This window comes from Oryzias melastigma, linkage group LG13 (assembly GCF_002922805.2).
Source record: "Oryzias melastigma strain HK-1 linkage group LG13, ASM292280v2, whole genome shotgun sequence".
NCBI lineage: Eukaryota > Metazoa > Chordata > Actinopteri > Beloniformes > Adrianichthyidae > Oryzias > Oryzias melastigma.
Window position 1 is genome coordinate 4709934 of NC_050524.1, and position 18390 is coordinate 4728323.

Below are 18390 nucleotides of genomic sequence, written 5' to 3' on the forward strand. Positions count from 1 at the left end.
CATCTAGAACACAGTTTCTGCAGAGCAATAGGAGTTTATTAAAAATGAACTTATGGGTTGTGGGCGGGACCATTGATAAGAGGAAACCCTGCCCACCATTCCCATAACCCATAACTTAGGGACTCTCTGTTAATGCGCTCTACCTACACATTCTCACTCCCAGCTTGTCATATATGGACATATGGTTTGGACCCCCTCTAAGTCACTTTTTGACGTTTTGGGAATTTTCCAAATGCTTACTCAAATGATTAATGCCAAATGGTCAATCAGAAATCTATTTTTTTGTGATATAAATCCTCTTATCAGAAAAATACTTGAAGAACACATTAAAAACTCAATTTTCATTGGAGTGGGTCTTTAAACCACAATATATCTCATTCACAGGAAAAGGCAGTTATTTGCTCCCTCGTTGTAACCTACAAAGCCTTAATAAATGAAAATCAATTGAATGACAAAGATATAATCCCAGCAGACATTTTCGTTTTGTGTAAAACTGGTCTGTTATGCAATGTCAAAACAAGCTATGCACAGATGCGGATGATCATGCCATTTAAAGAGGCGGGTTGGTGAAACTGCACCCACACAGAAGCGTTGTCAACAACATAAATAAAAGCTCTGAAAAGCATTTTTCTATTTTCCACGTCTCTCTTGAGATCAGGACAAATTAAAACTGACTTAAAAGGAGAACAATAATAAGAGGAAACAAGTGGCTGCAACTATAAACCTTCACAAATTAGTCTGATGTCTAATCTAGAAGTAGTTTTGATGAGTTTACTCCTCTCCACTTGAACATTTTGATTATGTGAACCTTCGATAGTGGGGAGACAACAAGAGAAGTTGATGGAGTAGAAGAAGCCTCTGCTGTGTCCAGTGGTATGCACTGGATTGTTTATACGTCTGTCACAAAGGTGTGATGTATGCATGGAGGGTTTTGTGTGAGTGGGTGGGTGTGAGTGCACAGCCTTCCAGTAATGGTGACTACAAATCCAGATATGGCTCTTCCAGGAAGTGTTGATGCCTAATGGCAGCTGTCTCTACAAGTTTCTCTGTCTGCTATCAAAGTCTTGATGTGGACATTATCATACACATTAAGTGTTAACTATCCAAGCAGAGGCTGAGTGTCCTGGTTAATGGGTTGTACAGAATCTGTTAATTGATGAGACTAGAGCTGCAAATGCCGGTTCATTGATCCAAGCAGCAGCTGTCGAGATTTTATGATGTTGCCTTGACGATCAATATCTGACTCATATCCAGGTAACATAATAAGCAGTGTCAGTGTCTGCGTTGGCGGGTTTTACTCTTATTCAGCTTTCTGGATCTTTTTTTTTTGTTTTAATCATATTAGCGGGCTCCAGCTCTACTGCTACATTAAAAAAAAATAGTTTTCATATTCGATACTTTACATTGTTTGAAAGCTCACTTGAATTTGGTGCAGATTGAACCTGGAGAATATGATCCGTTATCCTGGTCCATTTTAAAATGAAGATTTTTTTTTTACTTCCAAGTGAATCATATTTAACACAGTGTGAACGCAAACTAGCCAATGAACAAAAGTAAGTTAATACTGTATTTAATGGATCATAAGGTACACTCGAAATCCGAATTGCTTCCCTACCCCTACAGCTATACATCTATCCCTCCAAGTGAAGAGATATAGAAAAATAGTGTCCTCGACGACATCAATAGTCACCGGTCATATCATCACATAGCTGCTAGCGCTTAGAAAATACATAACAAGAGTGATCTTACAACTATAAAAAAGTCATGCAAAAACGAGAAAGGATTACTTACATTTACATGTAAACTTCTTTGCTTGAGAGCACACCCACATCAAGAAATTAATTTCTCTTCCAAAGCACTGCGTGACGTGGATCACCCTACTAATGGAGGAATAGCCAACAGTTGCTAAGGCTCCTTTTTTAGAAAAAAAACTCTTTCCGACACCACTACAACTTCAAAAGCCCTTACAATTGGAGCAATAGGGAGGAGCCGGAGGGGAAGGGAAGCAATTCTGATTCGGCTATATTCTGATGTGCCTCAAACCCTTTAACACAGGAGCTTTAGACCACCATAACTCCTCAACCGTTAAGACAATCAATGTGAATCAGCTGATTCCCGTCGATCACATGAACGGTGCCGGTGACATCTCCAGTGTTAAAGGGTTAAGTGTGAATCATGGTTCATCTCACTGACCTGAAGCTGATTTTTTTTAATTTTTTTGTGGTACACTGCGCTCAATAATCTGTTCAAATGTTTTAGTACAGCTTTAAGGTTGGATCGTTGGAGCATTGTGGGTAGTGTAGTCAAGAGTGCGACACGGGCTGAAGATACTTGATTTTTGACATCCTTCCTTTCCTGTACCCTCATGTGTCTTTTTCGGGCGATAAAGCGCTGTAGTAACAGCTGCTGCCCACCACCTAATTTCCCCCCCCCCTGGGATTATTAAAGTATAATTGATTGATTGATTGATTGATTGATTGATTGAAGAGCCTAGTGGAGTGATGCGTACTGTGCTTCAATGTAATGAAATAAAGTTAAATTATTGGTTTGTATTGTATGCATTACAACTTAATGTGTCCTGTCATTTGGTGTGCATTATGGTCCAAAAATATGGTAATTAATTATGGAGAAACTAAAGTCTGACAAGGCAAAAAATGGGAATTTTAAAATATCTCTATCTCTAAATCAAATGAATCCTTCAGTATAGTTTAAATCCTAATTAAAGTGAAAGAGGAGAATGGTTCTCATGACTAAAAACACTAGAAGGAACTGAGAGTGCAGTGGACATGGTATGGAGAGATAAATGGCTCCTTCTTTACAGCTCTAACGATTTGTGACTCACTGAGACACTTGAAGCAGACGTTGAGTGTTTGTGTTATCTGGGTCATCAGGGAAGGTCTCTGACTCTGTAATACATTCCCATCACTCTTCAAACAGACAGTACTGTGAAATACTGTCTGTGAGAAGCCATTGCTGTGTGATGAGATGTCATTCAGTCAACAGAAGCTGTTTGTGTTTGTTCAGCTTTGGATGGCCTTCCTCACCTTTCCTAACAATCTAAACTATTTTGTAAGAACAAAACCTAAGAATTTGATTTTAAATCAAAAGTCAAATTATTGCCAATTGGTACTGATTTTAATTGTTTTGGACAATTAAAATTCTCTTGCCCTTTCATTCTTTCGCATTCATAGCTATTGTGTGTTTTTTCCATACCTCATTTGGGCTTCTGCATTCAAAACTATAGTCTTTTTTTACATGGATACTTTTTTTCCATGTCGAGCATCCGCATTTAAAACAATTGTGCTTTTTGTAGACTTCTTTTGTATACACATGTTTACCTCACTATGGGTTTCCCGTTCAAAACTATTGCATGTTTTTCATTGGTGCGTTTTGCCATTTGGGTGATCTTTCACTGTCAAAACTATTGTGCGATTTTTTTATTTTATTTTTTTTATTTTTTAGAAGCATTTTTTAATAGACATATGTTGCATAGTCGTGTTTACGTAATTTCAGGCTTCTTGTTCTAAATTATTCTGCGTTTTTTTTTTTTTTTTGTTTTTTCTTTAAATATGTTTAGCACAGATACAAATACAGTATATCATGTCGGCCTTCTGCATTGAAAACTATTGTGTGTTTTGCCTAAGCGCAATTCTGTCATTTTTGACTACCGTGATTAGATGTATTTTCCATAAAGGCATTACAAAAGAAAGAAAGAAAATTAAATGATCTGAAGGGCCGGATCCGGCCCCTGGGCCTCGACTTTGACACATGTGCCTTACATAGACTTTTCATTGAAAGTGGCCACTTGAACAAGTGTTGCTACGTTGGTGTGAACGTAGTTGGAATGGAGCTTTAGAATTTTTCCACATTTAAATACATCTAGAAATTGCTGATTGTTATGAAGATGTTTACTTTTATGAATTTAGTGAAACATGATTATGATTTTTTAGCCCTTTAAGGAATTCAAAGGCAAGAAAGGTGATTTCTATCAGCAGGGATACACACTATGTTGAGTCTTAAAAGCAACACAATTGAGGACAGATTTGTGTTTGCTTCGTGTGAACATGAATCAGCAGAAATGCTGGGATTTTTGAACAGGTCTGCATGAAGGTGAAAGATACAGGTACATTTGTATCTTTTACCGCCTCCTGCAAGCTGGGAAAGTCCTAATTCTAGATTATTTTTAGAAAGCCCATTGACCTGTGTTTGTTTGTGTGTCATTCAGCAGACAGTGTGTGGGCTGTTCCGAAACAGGTCTCTGCTGAAACTCCGAAATACGAGACCTTTGCGTCTTCCTCACAAGTGCAGCTCGTGTGCTCAGAGCTGGACTGATAAAGACATAATCACTTCCCTTTAAACAGAGGTTGTTTGTTTGTGTGCTCATGGTAAACACTCACCCTCTCTGTACAGTCCTGTTAAAGGCCAGATCTTTGTTTATTTTGTTGGTTTAAAAAAAAAGGGTTGTTTGTTTTTGGAAGTTGTTTGTTTTTTTTTTTAGACTTTTTCCCACCTTGTGTAAGTGTTTGTGGCTCTTGAATTACTCACTTCCTTGTGTGACTCACCTTGTGACATAAAACTATGGCATGGTCATGGTGGAGAGGCTGGATTGGTCAAAAGCTCTGTGGAGCTCGTGGTTTCAGCGTCCTGGAGTTGAACTCTGAGCAGATCCAACTTTTTCACTTCACTCAGTTTTTTTTCGTTTTGTTTAATTTGTTAGTGGATCTTTTTTTTCATCTTTAATCCATTTTCTACTAAAGGTAAAGGCTTCAGTTCCACTTTAAATCAAACTAAAACTGATATTTGATAGTTAAGCCAAATCTGCAAAAAAAATGTCTAATTTTATTTTCTTTCTAGATTTTTTTGAAAAGCAGAAATAAATCTTTATGGGAGTGAAAGTATGTGCATGGTGCTTTCAGAGTTCTGCAGGCAGAGCAGTAAGTGTTCAAACCTCAGCTCCCATAAGCTGCAAATATAGAGATGTTTTTCTCAAATGGGGAATTTAATGCCTAAAGTTGATTCTCAGAAATGTTTTAAAAAAAATCTAAATTATGTTCTGCACTTCTGTTTCTCTCATCCTGTCTTAAAAGTATTTTATTTTTCCTCCTATATTTGTTCACCTGAAGTGGATTTCTCCTCACAAATGTGAGTTTTATTTTTACAGCCCAAGATGGTAGAGTCTAATAAATAACATAAAATTGTATGAAATTAAAGCCTCTTTCATAAACAGGAAACATATCAGCTCTTTATTGCTTTTTATCCTCAATAGAAATTGATCAAGATTTACGTGTCTGCTTAAAAGTATTGTACTGTTGAAGTAGAGTTGTCGTAACACAAATCTTTGATCCTGGGTCAGAGGTTACACTCTGACTGGTTAAGGGTGTGAACAGGTCTTTTATTCAGATAACTAGTTCAAACGATTCAGGTAAAGAGTGGAGTAGCTGTGAAGGACTAAAATTTTACTTATTTGTTGGACATAAATATGTATTTTCTGCCCTCTTATAAATTATATGTTAACGTTTTTTGTCTCATGGTTTAAGTGTTTCTATGATGAAAACTTTAGACCTATTTTCTTTGTAGTGGACCATCTTGCAGAATCTGACTCATTTATACTGTTTTACCCAAATGTGTATACAGAGATCATTTTAATAAAAAAAATCTAAATGTTTCGACTTTTATCTGACCACTAAATGCTTTGTTTATGACTTTAGCTTGTCGGGAAAACAGTGTGAGAATCAAAGTGGATCACGTTAAAGGGTGTTTTGATAAACCTGCATCCATCTGACCACTTTTCATTGAGTTGCTGTGACTCATTGTTACTCCACTTCTTGATTACATCCCATAATACCCGGCTATGTGGCCCGGTTTGGTTCATTTTTTCCTCTCAGCATCTCTTCTATTCAGAATGAGGAGTTAGAGGGAACCAGAGCTCAGTCCAGTTGGTAACAGACCAAGACCACCTCAAACCAGACCAGGGTCCGCTCGGTGTATTCAGACTGAAAATTAAATTATACCCGTTTGTTGGACATAAATATGAATTTTCTTCCTCATTATATAAATAATTTTATTACAAGTTTTTGGCAAACGAACTTGGTTCACTTTAAGTGACCCGAATGTGTCCAGTCGAAATACACCCCAAAAAAGTGAGAAGCGATTGGTCCGAGTTGGTCTGAGTCGCTGTTTCTATTGCAACCACTCTTTCCAATCAGTAATGAGCTTGTTGGAACCATTTGAAATTGGGCTGTGCAAAATCTGTCGTTTTTTTTTCAACGCAGGACGTGGGGGGGGGGCAGGTTCCATCTACTTTTATTGAGGCAGTCAGTTTATAAATTGAATAACTTGCATCACAGGAAAAAAAGGATTTTCAAGAAAATGTAAAAAAAATAAAAAAAGTTGTCGGGGGAAGAATGGTTACTCTGACAAGTGGAATGACTAATAGCTGTATTTTTCTCTATAGAAGTTTACAGGATTTTGGCTTCTTGGAGCCAGCAGGTACTTCCTGTTTGGGGGGGAGGGTTACTCTGGGCAGTTCTGATATACAGTCAGTGGAATGTATATTATTTAGTGTGTCGTGGATGTTGATGTGGGTGAAGCCTTGACCTACATAGAACCATCTCAAGGGTCTGTGTGATCACTGGAGCGTTTAACAGATCAGGTTAGCCTGTAGTTTGAGTTTGTGTGTTTTTATTTTGCCAAAACCAGCTATCAAGGTGTTTTTGTTTGGTGCTTGGCTGTGTTTACACTCCAGGCTGAACAGATGTGTGCATATATGTCTGTAAGTGCACAGTATGGCTCCGGTTTTTGCAGATCAAACAGGCTGCTTGCGGAGCAAATGAAAATTGTTTGGAAAGCCAAACTGTGTCAACATTTATAAATAAAAGAACATTTTTTAAATTCCGATAATGTTACCTGACTGAACTAACTTGTGGTTTGTCTGTTTACCTGCTCCTCGCCCAGCCCTTACTGTGACTTCTGTGTTCGGACAGGAGCGGTCGGCTGCAGCCTATCTGAAGATGTCTGATAATGGGGAGGTTGAGGACAAGCCTCCAGCTCCGCCCATGAGAAACACCAGCACCATGAACAACAAGGACGCCGCCCCACTTAACCACGGCTCCAAGCCCCTCCCACCAAACCCAGAGGACAAGAAGAAGAAGGAGCGCTCGATCAGATTCATCCTGACAGGAGGAGGCGACAAAAGTGAGTTTTGATAATTGCTGGATCTCTCATTTGGGAATTTTTAAAACTAAACCCCAAAACATCTTGAAGCTGAATTGGGGGAAAAAAAACACAATTTTCAATCTGGCAACTTTTCCATTGGTTTTATCTCCATGGCAACCATTTTACTTTTTGGTCGCCTGGGGGTGACAAATGGGTCTATGTAGTTTTTATAAGAATCTGCTAAAGTAAATTTTTGAATTTCCATGGCAACAGATGTTATTTTATGACCCCGCCCACATTCCACATGTAGTCAAATCATGTGGCATATCGTTTTGTTGTATGAAAATTACACTTAAACACTTAAACACTGTGCATTGTAGTCTAGATTTGCTAACGTAGTCAACATTGATGAACACTGGTTTTTTGCAAAGGCTTCTGGGAAATCTCTAGGGCACTCAATTTGAATTGTAGATTTGGATAGCACTAAAAAAATGGCAAATGCACTATCTCTTGCACAATATAGTGAGTAGTGAAGGAATTCCGACATAACCCAGGTCAAATATTTATTTTCAACGAGATCGAGATGTGTGCAAATGTTTGAGTTTTTTGAGGATTCTCTGGGGACAAAAGTTTTGATCAAACATGCAGAAGAATGGTGAAAACAATCTGCCCGTTGCTGTCCAGGACTATTTAAATAAACAGTTGGATCACTGTGGGGAAGCTAAGACTTCAAAAGCTTCACTTGAAACTCCCTTTTTCCACCCCAAACACTTTAACCTTTTCTCTGTTAGAAAACGACTTGAAAAGTAACGGATTGAAGGGACTGAAGTCAGTTACAGATGCTGAAGCTGTCGCTGTCACTCAGGAAGCTGCAGACGGGCTAATCATCCCAACACTGCAGATCCACAGCTGCTGGGTGTTATCAGCTTGTGTCAGTACCTGTGTGTTAATGCGTGTCAAATCCTGCTGCATGCAGGCTGATCTTTGATCTCCACAGGTGCTGCACCTGCTGGAGCTCCACGCGCTGAGGTGTTTATCACTGAACCGTAAACGCTGCAAACAGCTTCGGATTTTTTACAAGTTTTTGAACTGAAACTGATTTTCTGGATAAAATACCTTCATATGTTATTCCACATTAAGACGATACAAATGTCTTTACAAATTCTGAAATGTTTCCACACATTTGACTGTAATGACGTGATCATTTTTTGCTGCCATCATGTGTGTGTTGTCCTCTTTGATGGCACTTTGTCTTTTTTACGTTTATAGTAAAGTAAAACTGCTGTACTGTGAATCAATCCAAATGGTATTTTCCAATATTGATTTAAATAATTTATTTTCGGAACGATTTTTTTTTACTGTAGAGGTCGATTCAATGAGTTTCGACTGATAACTTTCTTCAGACAGATCGATCTAGTTGGAATCGGTTCAATTAATCGATTTATTGTTACACCACGAATAGTTAAGTTGACATAAACATTGGGCAAATAAATAAATAGGTTAATTATGAAGCCAAAAAAATAAGATTTTCAGACTTTACTAAAAAATATATTTTTGTTGGAAGAAAGCAGGAGAAGAGAAACTCAAGCTATCAAAGGATGAAGGCATTCTGTTTACTCTGAGGAAGAACCAAATTTAAGACAGCCATAGAAAAAAAGGGTTGAAACCAGGAGATTTATGTCAAGAAAATCCCTTTTTATTGTTTTATGTTTAGTATTAATTTGCTGGTTCACAATAATCAGTGTCATTTAGCTAAATAAGAAGAAATGTGATTCTGGTTTGGATAAAACAGACTCTTTATGGTAATACGTTTAGGGAATATTCTACTTTGAGTTTATGAAGTTCTTTTAAGTTGAGCTATTATTTTTTTGTTTATGTGAATTTGGTTAAAAATGTATAGAATTACATGCTGAATATATGTTTGAGGGTTTTTATATTGGAGGAGAATAAAGTGTTATTTATAAGTCTTAAGTGAAGATAAAACCAAAATTAAAGTTAAAGTTAAAGTTAAAGTCCCACTATTTGTCACGCACCTAAGTGTGTGAAATTTGTTCTCCGCATTTGACCCATCCCCTGGGGGAGCGGTGAGCTGCAGACACAGCCGCGCTCGGGAACCATTTGGTGGTTTAACCCCCCAGTCCAACTCCTTAATGCTGAGTGTCAAGCAGGGAGGCACTGGGTCCCATTTTTAAAGTCTTTGGTATGACTCGGCCGGGATTTGAACCCACGACCTTCCAATCTCAGGGCGGACACTCTACCACAAGGCCACTGAGCTGACATTGAGTTTGACCTATTGTCTTAATCAAAAAATCAAAAGGTTTGTTTTTATTTAAAAAAAGTCTTATTTGTTTAAATTTCAAAAGCATTTCAGCGTTTTGTTTGCAGAGGTTTTAAGTGTTAAATCGTCAGCGAAATGTGGTCATTAAATTTTCTCTACGTCGACGACTAAACTTGTTCAGAGGTCATCTTTGTCAATTGATGAATTTAATGCAGAAATAAAATCCAATATTGGCACAATTTAATCACAGTTTTACCCATGATGCTTTGGAGCGGCTGCTGGTCTCGTCTCATTGTTTGTCATCCCAGGGGACTCCATGAAATCCTCAATTCCCAAAGGATTTCGTTCCATTTCTGACATATGGTGTCCCCTTTGTCCTTTCATGTATTTGTACATCTTAGCCTGGAGTTTTATTTGCTTTAGGATTATATTTTGTGTATTTTTTTGTAATTATTTAAATCTTTATTTTTAGAAAAGCTTCAATTTTTTTCATTGTTTTTTTTATCATATGGAGCTTTTTTTGTTTATTGAACGTTTGTTTGTTTGTATATCTATCACAGAGGCAACCATCCACTTTCCCCACAATTCAGCCCAATTTTCATTTTAGTTTCAGTTCAACGATTTATATATCAAAAACAAAAAATGTTAAAGAAGAATCCTGTGTTAAATTTGCTAATAAGCAAATGCTAATAAAAAAAAAAAAACTTTCATTTGGCTTATACTAAGCCTGGCAAAATGTAGTAAAACAATAAATTCTTCTTAAATATTGGACAGTAAATGTTTGACACTTTTATCCTAAATTTCCATAGGCAGTACATATAGAGCATTTTACTTCCCTCACGATTTGGTTCAATGTGTAACAAACAATTCAGTTTTAAACTGTGAATTGAGGCATCCCTACAATTAACTGCAATATTCATGCAAAAAAATGAATGAAATTGTGATTTTTCTTTTTAAATAGAAATATACTAGCATATGTTTTGGAGTATAAAGAACTTTTTTTCATAGTTAAATAAGAATTGTGACATCCCTATTAATTGCAACATTTTTACTAAAAAAGTGAATAAAATTGTAATTTTAGTTTTTTTTTTAGAAGTATACTAGCTTTGATTTGTGTACTCCAGAAAATATGATATATTCGGTTCACACTCATCCCCTTTTTGACTTTTCAAGAATCATTTTAGGAGGCATTTGTGAACATTTTTAATACGTGATTTGAGATGCATCTCACTGCGCGCTCCACGAATCCATAAATAAAAGAGTTAACTACCTTTGTGGCGATAAGGTGTGGTCAAATTGACATAAATGGATCTAGTTTTTTTTTTTCATAAATGTTGCACAAAAATATAAAATAAAACAAACAACCCTCCTTTTTTTCTTTTCTACCACTTTATTTTAAGCAACACTTTTTATGTTAGCTCTTTTACCCCTTGTGTTATCCTATGGGGTCCAGATGACCCAAGCCTTACATCGATGAGTTATCCATCCCATGACAAATATGGATGAAGGTTGACTGGATTTCATGTCTCCCATGGACAACAGTGAAAATAAAAAAATATTGGAGGGGGGGGTTAGCGCACTGTCTTGTGGGGTCCAGATGACCCTACATCAAAATACCTAGGATAGCACAAGGGTTACAAGGTTTTGTTCTTAGAGGTTAAAAAGTGTTTCATATTGATTTATTTAGATATTGTTTGCAGTGCTGTGAGAGAAACTGTCAAAGTTTGTCTTACTTTACAAATATATATTTCCCAACATAATCTTGTTCATATCTTTGGTTTTTAACTGCTTGATCAGTTTTTAAATATGTTTCTTTATCTTTTACTTCCCTAATTTAAAGTTTTTCTATAATTGTGTTTCTGTCTGACACTTTTTTTTACTTTTTTGTCTCTTTTATTCAGCCTACAAGAAGAAGGAGCGTCCAGAGATTTCTCTTCCGTCTGACTTTGAACACACCATCCATGTTGGCTTCGATGCCGTCACCGGGGAGTTTACTGTAAGTTTGTGCCCCTCTTCTTCTTCTTCTTCTTCTCCAAATGTGGTAATATTTCAAACTAATTAGCTGAAAGCGGCTGCAGTGCGTCTCCGCTGCATATTTGTCTGGTGTGCTTGCGTAACTCTTTTAATTGGTCACCAATGGGACCCTAATCATTGTGTGTTTGTCAACGTAACACACTCGGACACACACGGGCAAATAAAGCTTTTTAAATAATCACATTGGACAAAGACGCCTTGTTCCGCTGACTCACTCCATCCGCCTGACCAAGCACTTTTCGCTCCGAGTTACACAGCGATTGTGCGCGCATGCTTGAGTTTTCTTTCCCTGTAATCTGGGGCACATCCCCTGATTCTCAATTATGCACACATGTACATGCAAAGAGGCGTTTGTCATTCCCTGAGATAAAAACGGCGGCGGAGCAGAGGCTGCACGAGCCGATGGAACGATGGTTTACCATAAAGGGAAGGTCAGGAGATGGAGTGATGAAGCAGGAAATGGAGGAGAAAGTGTGATGGAATTATCCTGACAGATAAGCAGAGAGAGAGCAGGAAAACAAGGAGATGTGACCTAGTTTTGAGTCCAACATAAAAATGGGACCGCCTTATCTGGGCTCTTTGTGGAAAACTTTGTGTCACGATTACTCGTATAAAAAAAGGGGATATGAATCTGCCAAAACCTGTTTGTTTGTGGTGCAGGGCATGCCGGAGCAGTGGGCCCGCCTCCTGCAGACGTCCAACATCACCAAGCTGGAGCAGAAGAAGAATCCTCAGGCGGTGCTGGATGTCTTAAAGTTCTACGACTCAAAGGAGACGTCCAACAGCCAGAAATACATGAGCTTCACAGGTACACAAACACACACAGGTGCTAAACAAGATTTATGCTCATGTTATGGAAACTCATTATAAGGCTGGTTTTTACTGCTGCAGCCTCCAAAGGAGTAAACCAGTGATTGTGAGCAGCAACATCAAACCAGCTGTGCTTATATTGATTTGTTTTCTTAAAAAAAAACATGAGGAGGAATATTAATAATACAAATAAATCTTGATACATTTATAGGTCAACTGAAGTTTGAAAAGGGCAAAAAGATCCTTCCTTTTTTCCAGGTTATTCTTTTCAAGTCCAAACAATAAATAAGAGTGTATTCAGACTGGACACATTTGGTTCTCTTAAAGTGAACGTTTCCTCCAATAATCCAGAACAAATTATAGTCTGAATACACTCGAGCAGACTCTGGTCCGGGACCAGGAACCGCTCTCTGACCCGTCCAATTAGAGCTGTGGATCGTTGCTTAGGTGGCGATCCAATTGAATTCATGAGTCTAGCTCAACGACTCACGAATACAACCACGACTCTTACTTTTAATATAATGTTTGTTGCCATGTGTATGTCTGTTTACTAGATGAATTAAAATTGAAATTATTTGTATTAAATCACCATCATTTAAACTTTTTTATTTAGAATAGGAGATCATAATCAACAAAACTGATAAAAGCGCGAAGATTTAGCTCGAAAGAATTGGTGTTTGTCAATTTTTTTTTTTTTTTTAAATCAGTCTTCTGTTTAAGTTCAGGAGTAATGTAAACAACATTAAAATCCATTTTGTTTTAGATCATTTACCAACAAATCCTGAAAATGTTTTCCATCCTCAAAGTTCTGCATCACTTTATGTTCTAAGCATTACATTTTGGTGCAAATCCAGAATTATGTCAGTGAGTAGAACTTGAGTCTCGTTTTTTTAACAGAAAAAAGCTCTCGTTGGTTTTACTTTGAAAACAGGAAACTTGACCAACACAAAGATTTGTTTACTTGTGGTGACAGAAGTGCTGCACATTCAGCTTTGTTTTAGTTCATAAACTTAAAATCCATCATTATTCTGCATTTACAAATACGTCTTTCTTGAAAAATGTTTTACTACACTTGACTATATTTCTAAAGATCGTGAGTCATCGATCTTGGACGAGTACCCGAGTGCTCAGATACTCGTCACAGCCCTACATCTTATGAGGTGGTCTCAGTTCATTTCCAATCGGACTGAGCTCTGGTTCTTTCTGAAAATCTACAGTCTGAACACGATCTGGTCCCGGTGTGGAATAACTGGACCAAAACGGCCACCCCAGCTGGTGGTCACGTGATATAAACAGAGCAGGAATGAGGCAACAGGACAAATGTAAAGCAACAATTGTTGTGTTATCAAAAAGGAAAAAAAGTTCAACTGTTGACTTAGTAGAAAGTCTATTTTAACTCAGCTGAAAATGCCCTTTTACATATCTCGTTTCATGAGTCATCTCGTTTTCATGACGCCATCCTAAAAGCTTTTTAGCTGAATTCTCTTAAAAATTATGATATAACACCGCAACGATGAGGCCACATTGATATGTGGTGGGGTGAATGCAGGCTCATTAAAACAACTTTTAATGTGACGCACATTGTTTCTCACTGTTTTCCCGACAGTCTATATGTCATAAAACCTTGATACAGACGTTTAAAATTACTCTAGAATATGAAGTTTGAATAACTGAATCATTATTCCATTATTTCCGCTTCTTGTAGCTTTGCCCCACCCTCGAAGTTCCTGAATAATGAGGGAAGAGATCTGTAGTCAGGTGGTTTTATTCACTTTGTTCTGGAACATTAGAGGACGCTTGAATACAGACCAAACACAAGGTTCAGGACTTGAAACGAATTAAGCGGACTCTGTCTGGACTGAATGATTTCTCCAGTCTGAATTCACCCTAAGATAGAATAACCTACACTTTTACTGGGGATGTACTGATCAGTTTTTTTTTTTACCCTGATCTGATTCTGAATATCTGCTGATGCTTAATCTCAGTCTGATCTCAATCTGAGTTTTTGAGCCCTGAAGTCTGCATTTTTGTGCTCCTCCTCCTAAAACTATTGCTGTGCTTTTCAGCAATAAAATCTCACGATCCATTCCAGTAAAATATACATCTGTAATAATAAGCTTGAAATATATATATATAGTGTTGATCATAATAAGAATAAATTAAACACCAATCCCTAATCGTGATGCAACATCTGATTTTGATCGAGTCTGAAACGAGTTCAGATAACCTGATCGGATCGGAACATCCCTAATTCTTCAATAAATGTTGGGTTTCTCATAGATTATCAGTATGGATTGACATTCGTTTATCATTTTCTGTACATTTTGCATAACTTCATTCCTCTTTTCTCCTTTTTTTACCGCAGATAAAAACTTAGACGTGTACAGCTCCTCCACCACAACGGTAAGACTCTGATTTCCTCCCAGATTCTCACACCTTTAGCTAAAACACAACAGATACATTCATTATTACACAAATGTTCCCCCCATTAGTTCACTTCTGCATTTTCACAGTGTAGATGCTTTAGGGTTTGAAAGTTTCTCACCAACCTGCGAGGATTCCACCCCCTCACACAGACCAGCGTGGAATTATGGACATCATTCGCTTGGCAGATCTCTTTCATGCTGGTTGCTGTGCATTGTCTAGACTTAGAGGAAGGAATTCAGTCTTATTTATAATCCTGGAGACGGTGTTGTCCGGGAGCGATCGGTGCATCTGTAGACTCGCTTGAGGGCGGATGGTGACATCAGTAAAGTAGAAAGGATGAAATGACAGAATCTGATTTAAAAAATAAAAAACTTAAATGTTTCAGTTTGTTGGTATTTTTGACATTTCATCACAGTATATTCTTCAAAGAATTCTGTTTCAGACTTATATTGAAAAATACTCCTCTTAAATGGAAAGTATTGAAGCTTATTGTGGTAAAAATGTGCTTAAGATGAATTTAAAAATCATAACTATTACTTTGAACAAGGGAGACCATCTTGGAAAACACAGTACAGTAAGTCACTGTGACCACATGGGGGCGCTTTCCATGTTCCGGTCCTATTGGCTGTATTTAAAGAACTGCTACAAATGAGTGCGACGTCACCCTTAAAATGGTTTACTGCTGACTCAGACCAAATTAAGTCGATTCAGTCAATGAGCGATATTACTAGAGACGCTACGCTAGCCTGTTGCTATTGTCCACGACACGTGAAGAGCGACGCCATATTGGACATGTCGGTAAACAGTGGGATACGGCTTAGCGGATACAAAGGTCAAAATGTTCATAAAATGCTGAATTTTGGTCTGATTTTTTTTTTTTAAGAAAAAACTGATAATTACAAAAATATCCCCGTATGGGATTTTACGCTGGACTCTTCCCTCTTCTCGCCACTTCTGAGGAAATCCTGGTTAGTTTATTTTCCTCTGCTGCTCTGATCTGAGGTCTAACACACACAAACATGATGGTCATCCTCCAAAAAACAGGAAAGATTGATGGTCCTGCCAGAAAGGGGGGGGGGGTGTCCACTCAGTCCACTCAGTCCAGTTCTTATATACAGTCAGCGACCTGTCCCAAGTGTGGGGAAAAAGCAGAAGATCGGGTCACTTTCGTAGCGAATCCTGGATGTAGCGGTTGCTATGGCAACGCCCAATAGAGGAAAAACGTCTACATCGGCTTCAAGCTTTCAACTTCTGGTTATAACTTAACAATTTAAATTAGCTACTGGTTGTTTATTAGTTAAATAATATTTACTCAGACTTTCCTACATTTTTAGGTTTGACGAGTCATTCGTTAAAGGAAAGTTTTTTTTTTTTTTTTAATCTATCGAGATTTTTCCCCTAAAGTTTAACTTTTGCTTTTGCAGCGGTCAGCTGATTGATTTAAAATAACAGATCTGCTCCTTTGAAAAACTTGAGCTTCTGTCTAAAAATAACAAAAATGAAATGTTCCTTTACAGCATCTCCTCTGAGAGAGACATGGAGTCCTTTCTGAGGAGAAAACATATGGTAACCTGTCTGATCTTCAAGAACAAAAGAAACTTAGTTTCTGCAGATATTTTTGTGGTTTTATTTGCCTTAAAAAAGACACAAAATGTTTTGTTTTGTGTCGGAATGCTTCTTAATCAGAATAGGACACAGTAACAGACTGTTTTTGAACTTTTTTTGTTAAGTCTTTAAGACGTCTGAGGAGATGATGAAGAAAAGCAGTCGTTCCTCCACATGTTCTCCTCTGTCTCCTCCTCTGCATTGTGAATCAGCATCTTTTCTCCTCGCCATTTCCCCGTCCCTGCAGCTTGGCCACCTGCCGAGCATCGCGGGAGACAGAGGAGGAGAAGAAGAAGAGAGGAAGATGTGGCATCACGAGCCACACCAGAGCAGAGCTTTCAGACGGCAGAGGAGATGACAGGAAGCGGGCGACACAAAAGACGAAGGGAGAGTTAAATAAGAACCAGAGAAGAAGAGCTGAAGACGAGCAGGAGACATGTCTGCCTGATCAGATTAGGAAGCATCAGCGGCAGGAAGCAATAATGGGTCTCGTATCGATGATTGCTCATGTAGCGATGGCGTCACTCAGGCTCCTCCCTCTCTCCCCCTGTGACATCATGCAGAGCACCAAGGCCGTGTTGGAGACGCCCGCCATAGCAACCGTATCTGAGGATGAAGATGAAGACGAGGTGGAGCCCCCGCCTGTGGTCGCGCCCCGTCCAGAACACACAAAATCAGTAAGAAAAGAATCTTTTTTTTTTTTTTTAAATAATTGTTTGTAAAAACTTTTTTCAAAGTAAATTAATTTTATACACATTTTTATATCATCTGCATAAAGTTAATTCAGAAAACACATGGTTGCATTTTATAGGATTCATATCAAATCAAAACTTTATTTATAAAACACTTCTCATACACAAAGAGCTCAAATACTGAACAATGTCATAGAATGTTTAGAGAAAATGAGAACAAGTTGAGGAGTCTGCAAAATTTTATGCTAAAAGAACCATTTGGTTCAGTTTATTACCAACCAAAACCCACCGCAAACTCCCATTTTACCATTTAAAATATAAAAATTATGTTTGTTTTTACCATTAAGTCATTTAAGTGACCATTAATTCACTTTGTTCTACATTTTTTTAATTTAACTTTTAAATATACACAAAATTGGACCATAGGAGTGTCATATTTTTGTATAAAATATTACAAATTTAACTTATTTTACTTTGGACAGCAGCACATCCAAGTTCCTTTTAAAATAAAGTACTCCATGTCAAATTGGAAGCTCCTGCTGCAGCTGATTTACTTAAATAAAAAATGCAAGAAAGTCGGACAAAAGATTTTTAAAATTATGATTTTGGTGCACCGTCACTCTTTTTCTCTTTTAAGAACAAATATAAACATGACGTTGGTGTAGAATTCAGTTGAAAAAATATGAGTAATTCATATGTAAATAATGAGATTATGGAATTCTAAGAATAAACCTCCTTTGACAGTAGAATAAACATTTACCATCATTTTGCTCAGTTGTCTAAAACGTCAAAGCAAAAAAAAAAAAATACTAACCCATTATTTATCCAATTTGTTAGCATTTCTGTTTAACACTAAAGAAATTCATTAGAAACTCACCTCTGAGTTGTAGGCGGGGCGACTGGCGGTGAGCAAGCCCCGCCCCCGTTGCCCTCTGGCTCAGAGCAGGAAGCTTGTGCTCCGCCCACTGCTTTTTTTACATCACCAATAGGCTCTTTGTCAAACCGCTTTTTTCATCTGCTCCTGATTCACAACAATGTGAACAAAGAAATACTCAGAATGACAGTTTTAAGGTTAATTTACTGTATACATGTCATCAGAAAAAGCCACAAGAACATGTCAAAAACACCATTTCCATTGGAGTGGATCTCTAAATCAGATTTTAAATCAAAAGATGAAAAGTTCACGTAAGAATGTGTGTGTAGGTGCCAAAAATATTCATTTGTCAGAAATGAATTTGCTTACATTGGTGTGGTGGGCGTGTCCCTTGAGCAGACATTATGTCAGCCGTCAGTCAGATCTGAACCGTCAGTCAGATCTGTGCATCCACAGCTGAAGGATTCCGTTCCTAAAAGTTTGCAGCTCCACGTGATCATGCTGTAGTATCGCGA

At 37.7% G+C, this 18390-nt stretch overlaps 1 protein-coding gene across 2 annotated transcripts in view; it reads left to right on the forward strand.

Annotated features, from left to right (window-relative positions):
- pak1 (p21 protein (Cdc42/Rac)-activated kinase 1) overlaps nucleotides 1-18390 on the forward strand; it is a 63168-nt gene that overhangs the window by 24394 nt on the left and 20384 nt on the right. The window contains exons 1-6 of one of the 2 annotated variants that reach the window (XM_036214723.1): nucleotides 4163-4757; nucleotides 6984-7194; nucleotides 11335-11429; nucleotides 12128-12275; nucleotides 14643-14680; nucleotides 16873-16986. In XM_036214723.1, the coding sequence (XP_036070616.1) occupies nucleotides 7011-7194; nucleotides 11335-11429; nucleotides 12128-12275; nucleotides 14643-14680; nucleotides 16873-16986 (579 nt within the window). In that variant the 5' untranslated portion in view covers nucleotides 4163-4757; nucleotides 6984-7010. Of the gene's footprint in view, nucleotides 1-4162; nucleotides 4758-6983; nucleotides 7195-11334; nucleotides 11430-12127; nucleotides 12276-14642; nucleotides 14681-16872; nucleotides 16987-18390 lie in introns of those variants that run through there. The other variant, XM_024276612.2, reaches the window with a different exon arrangement.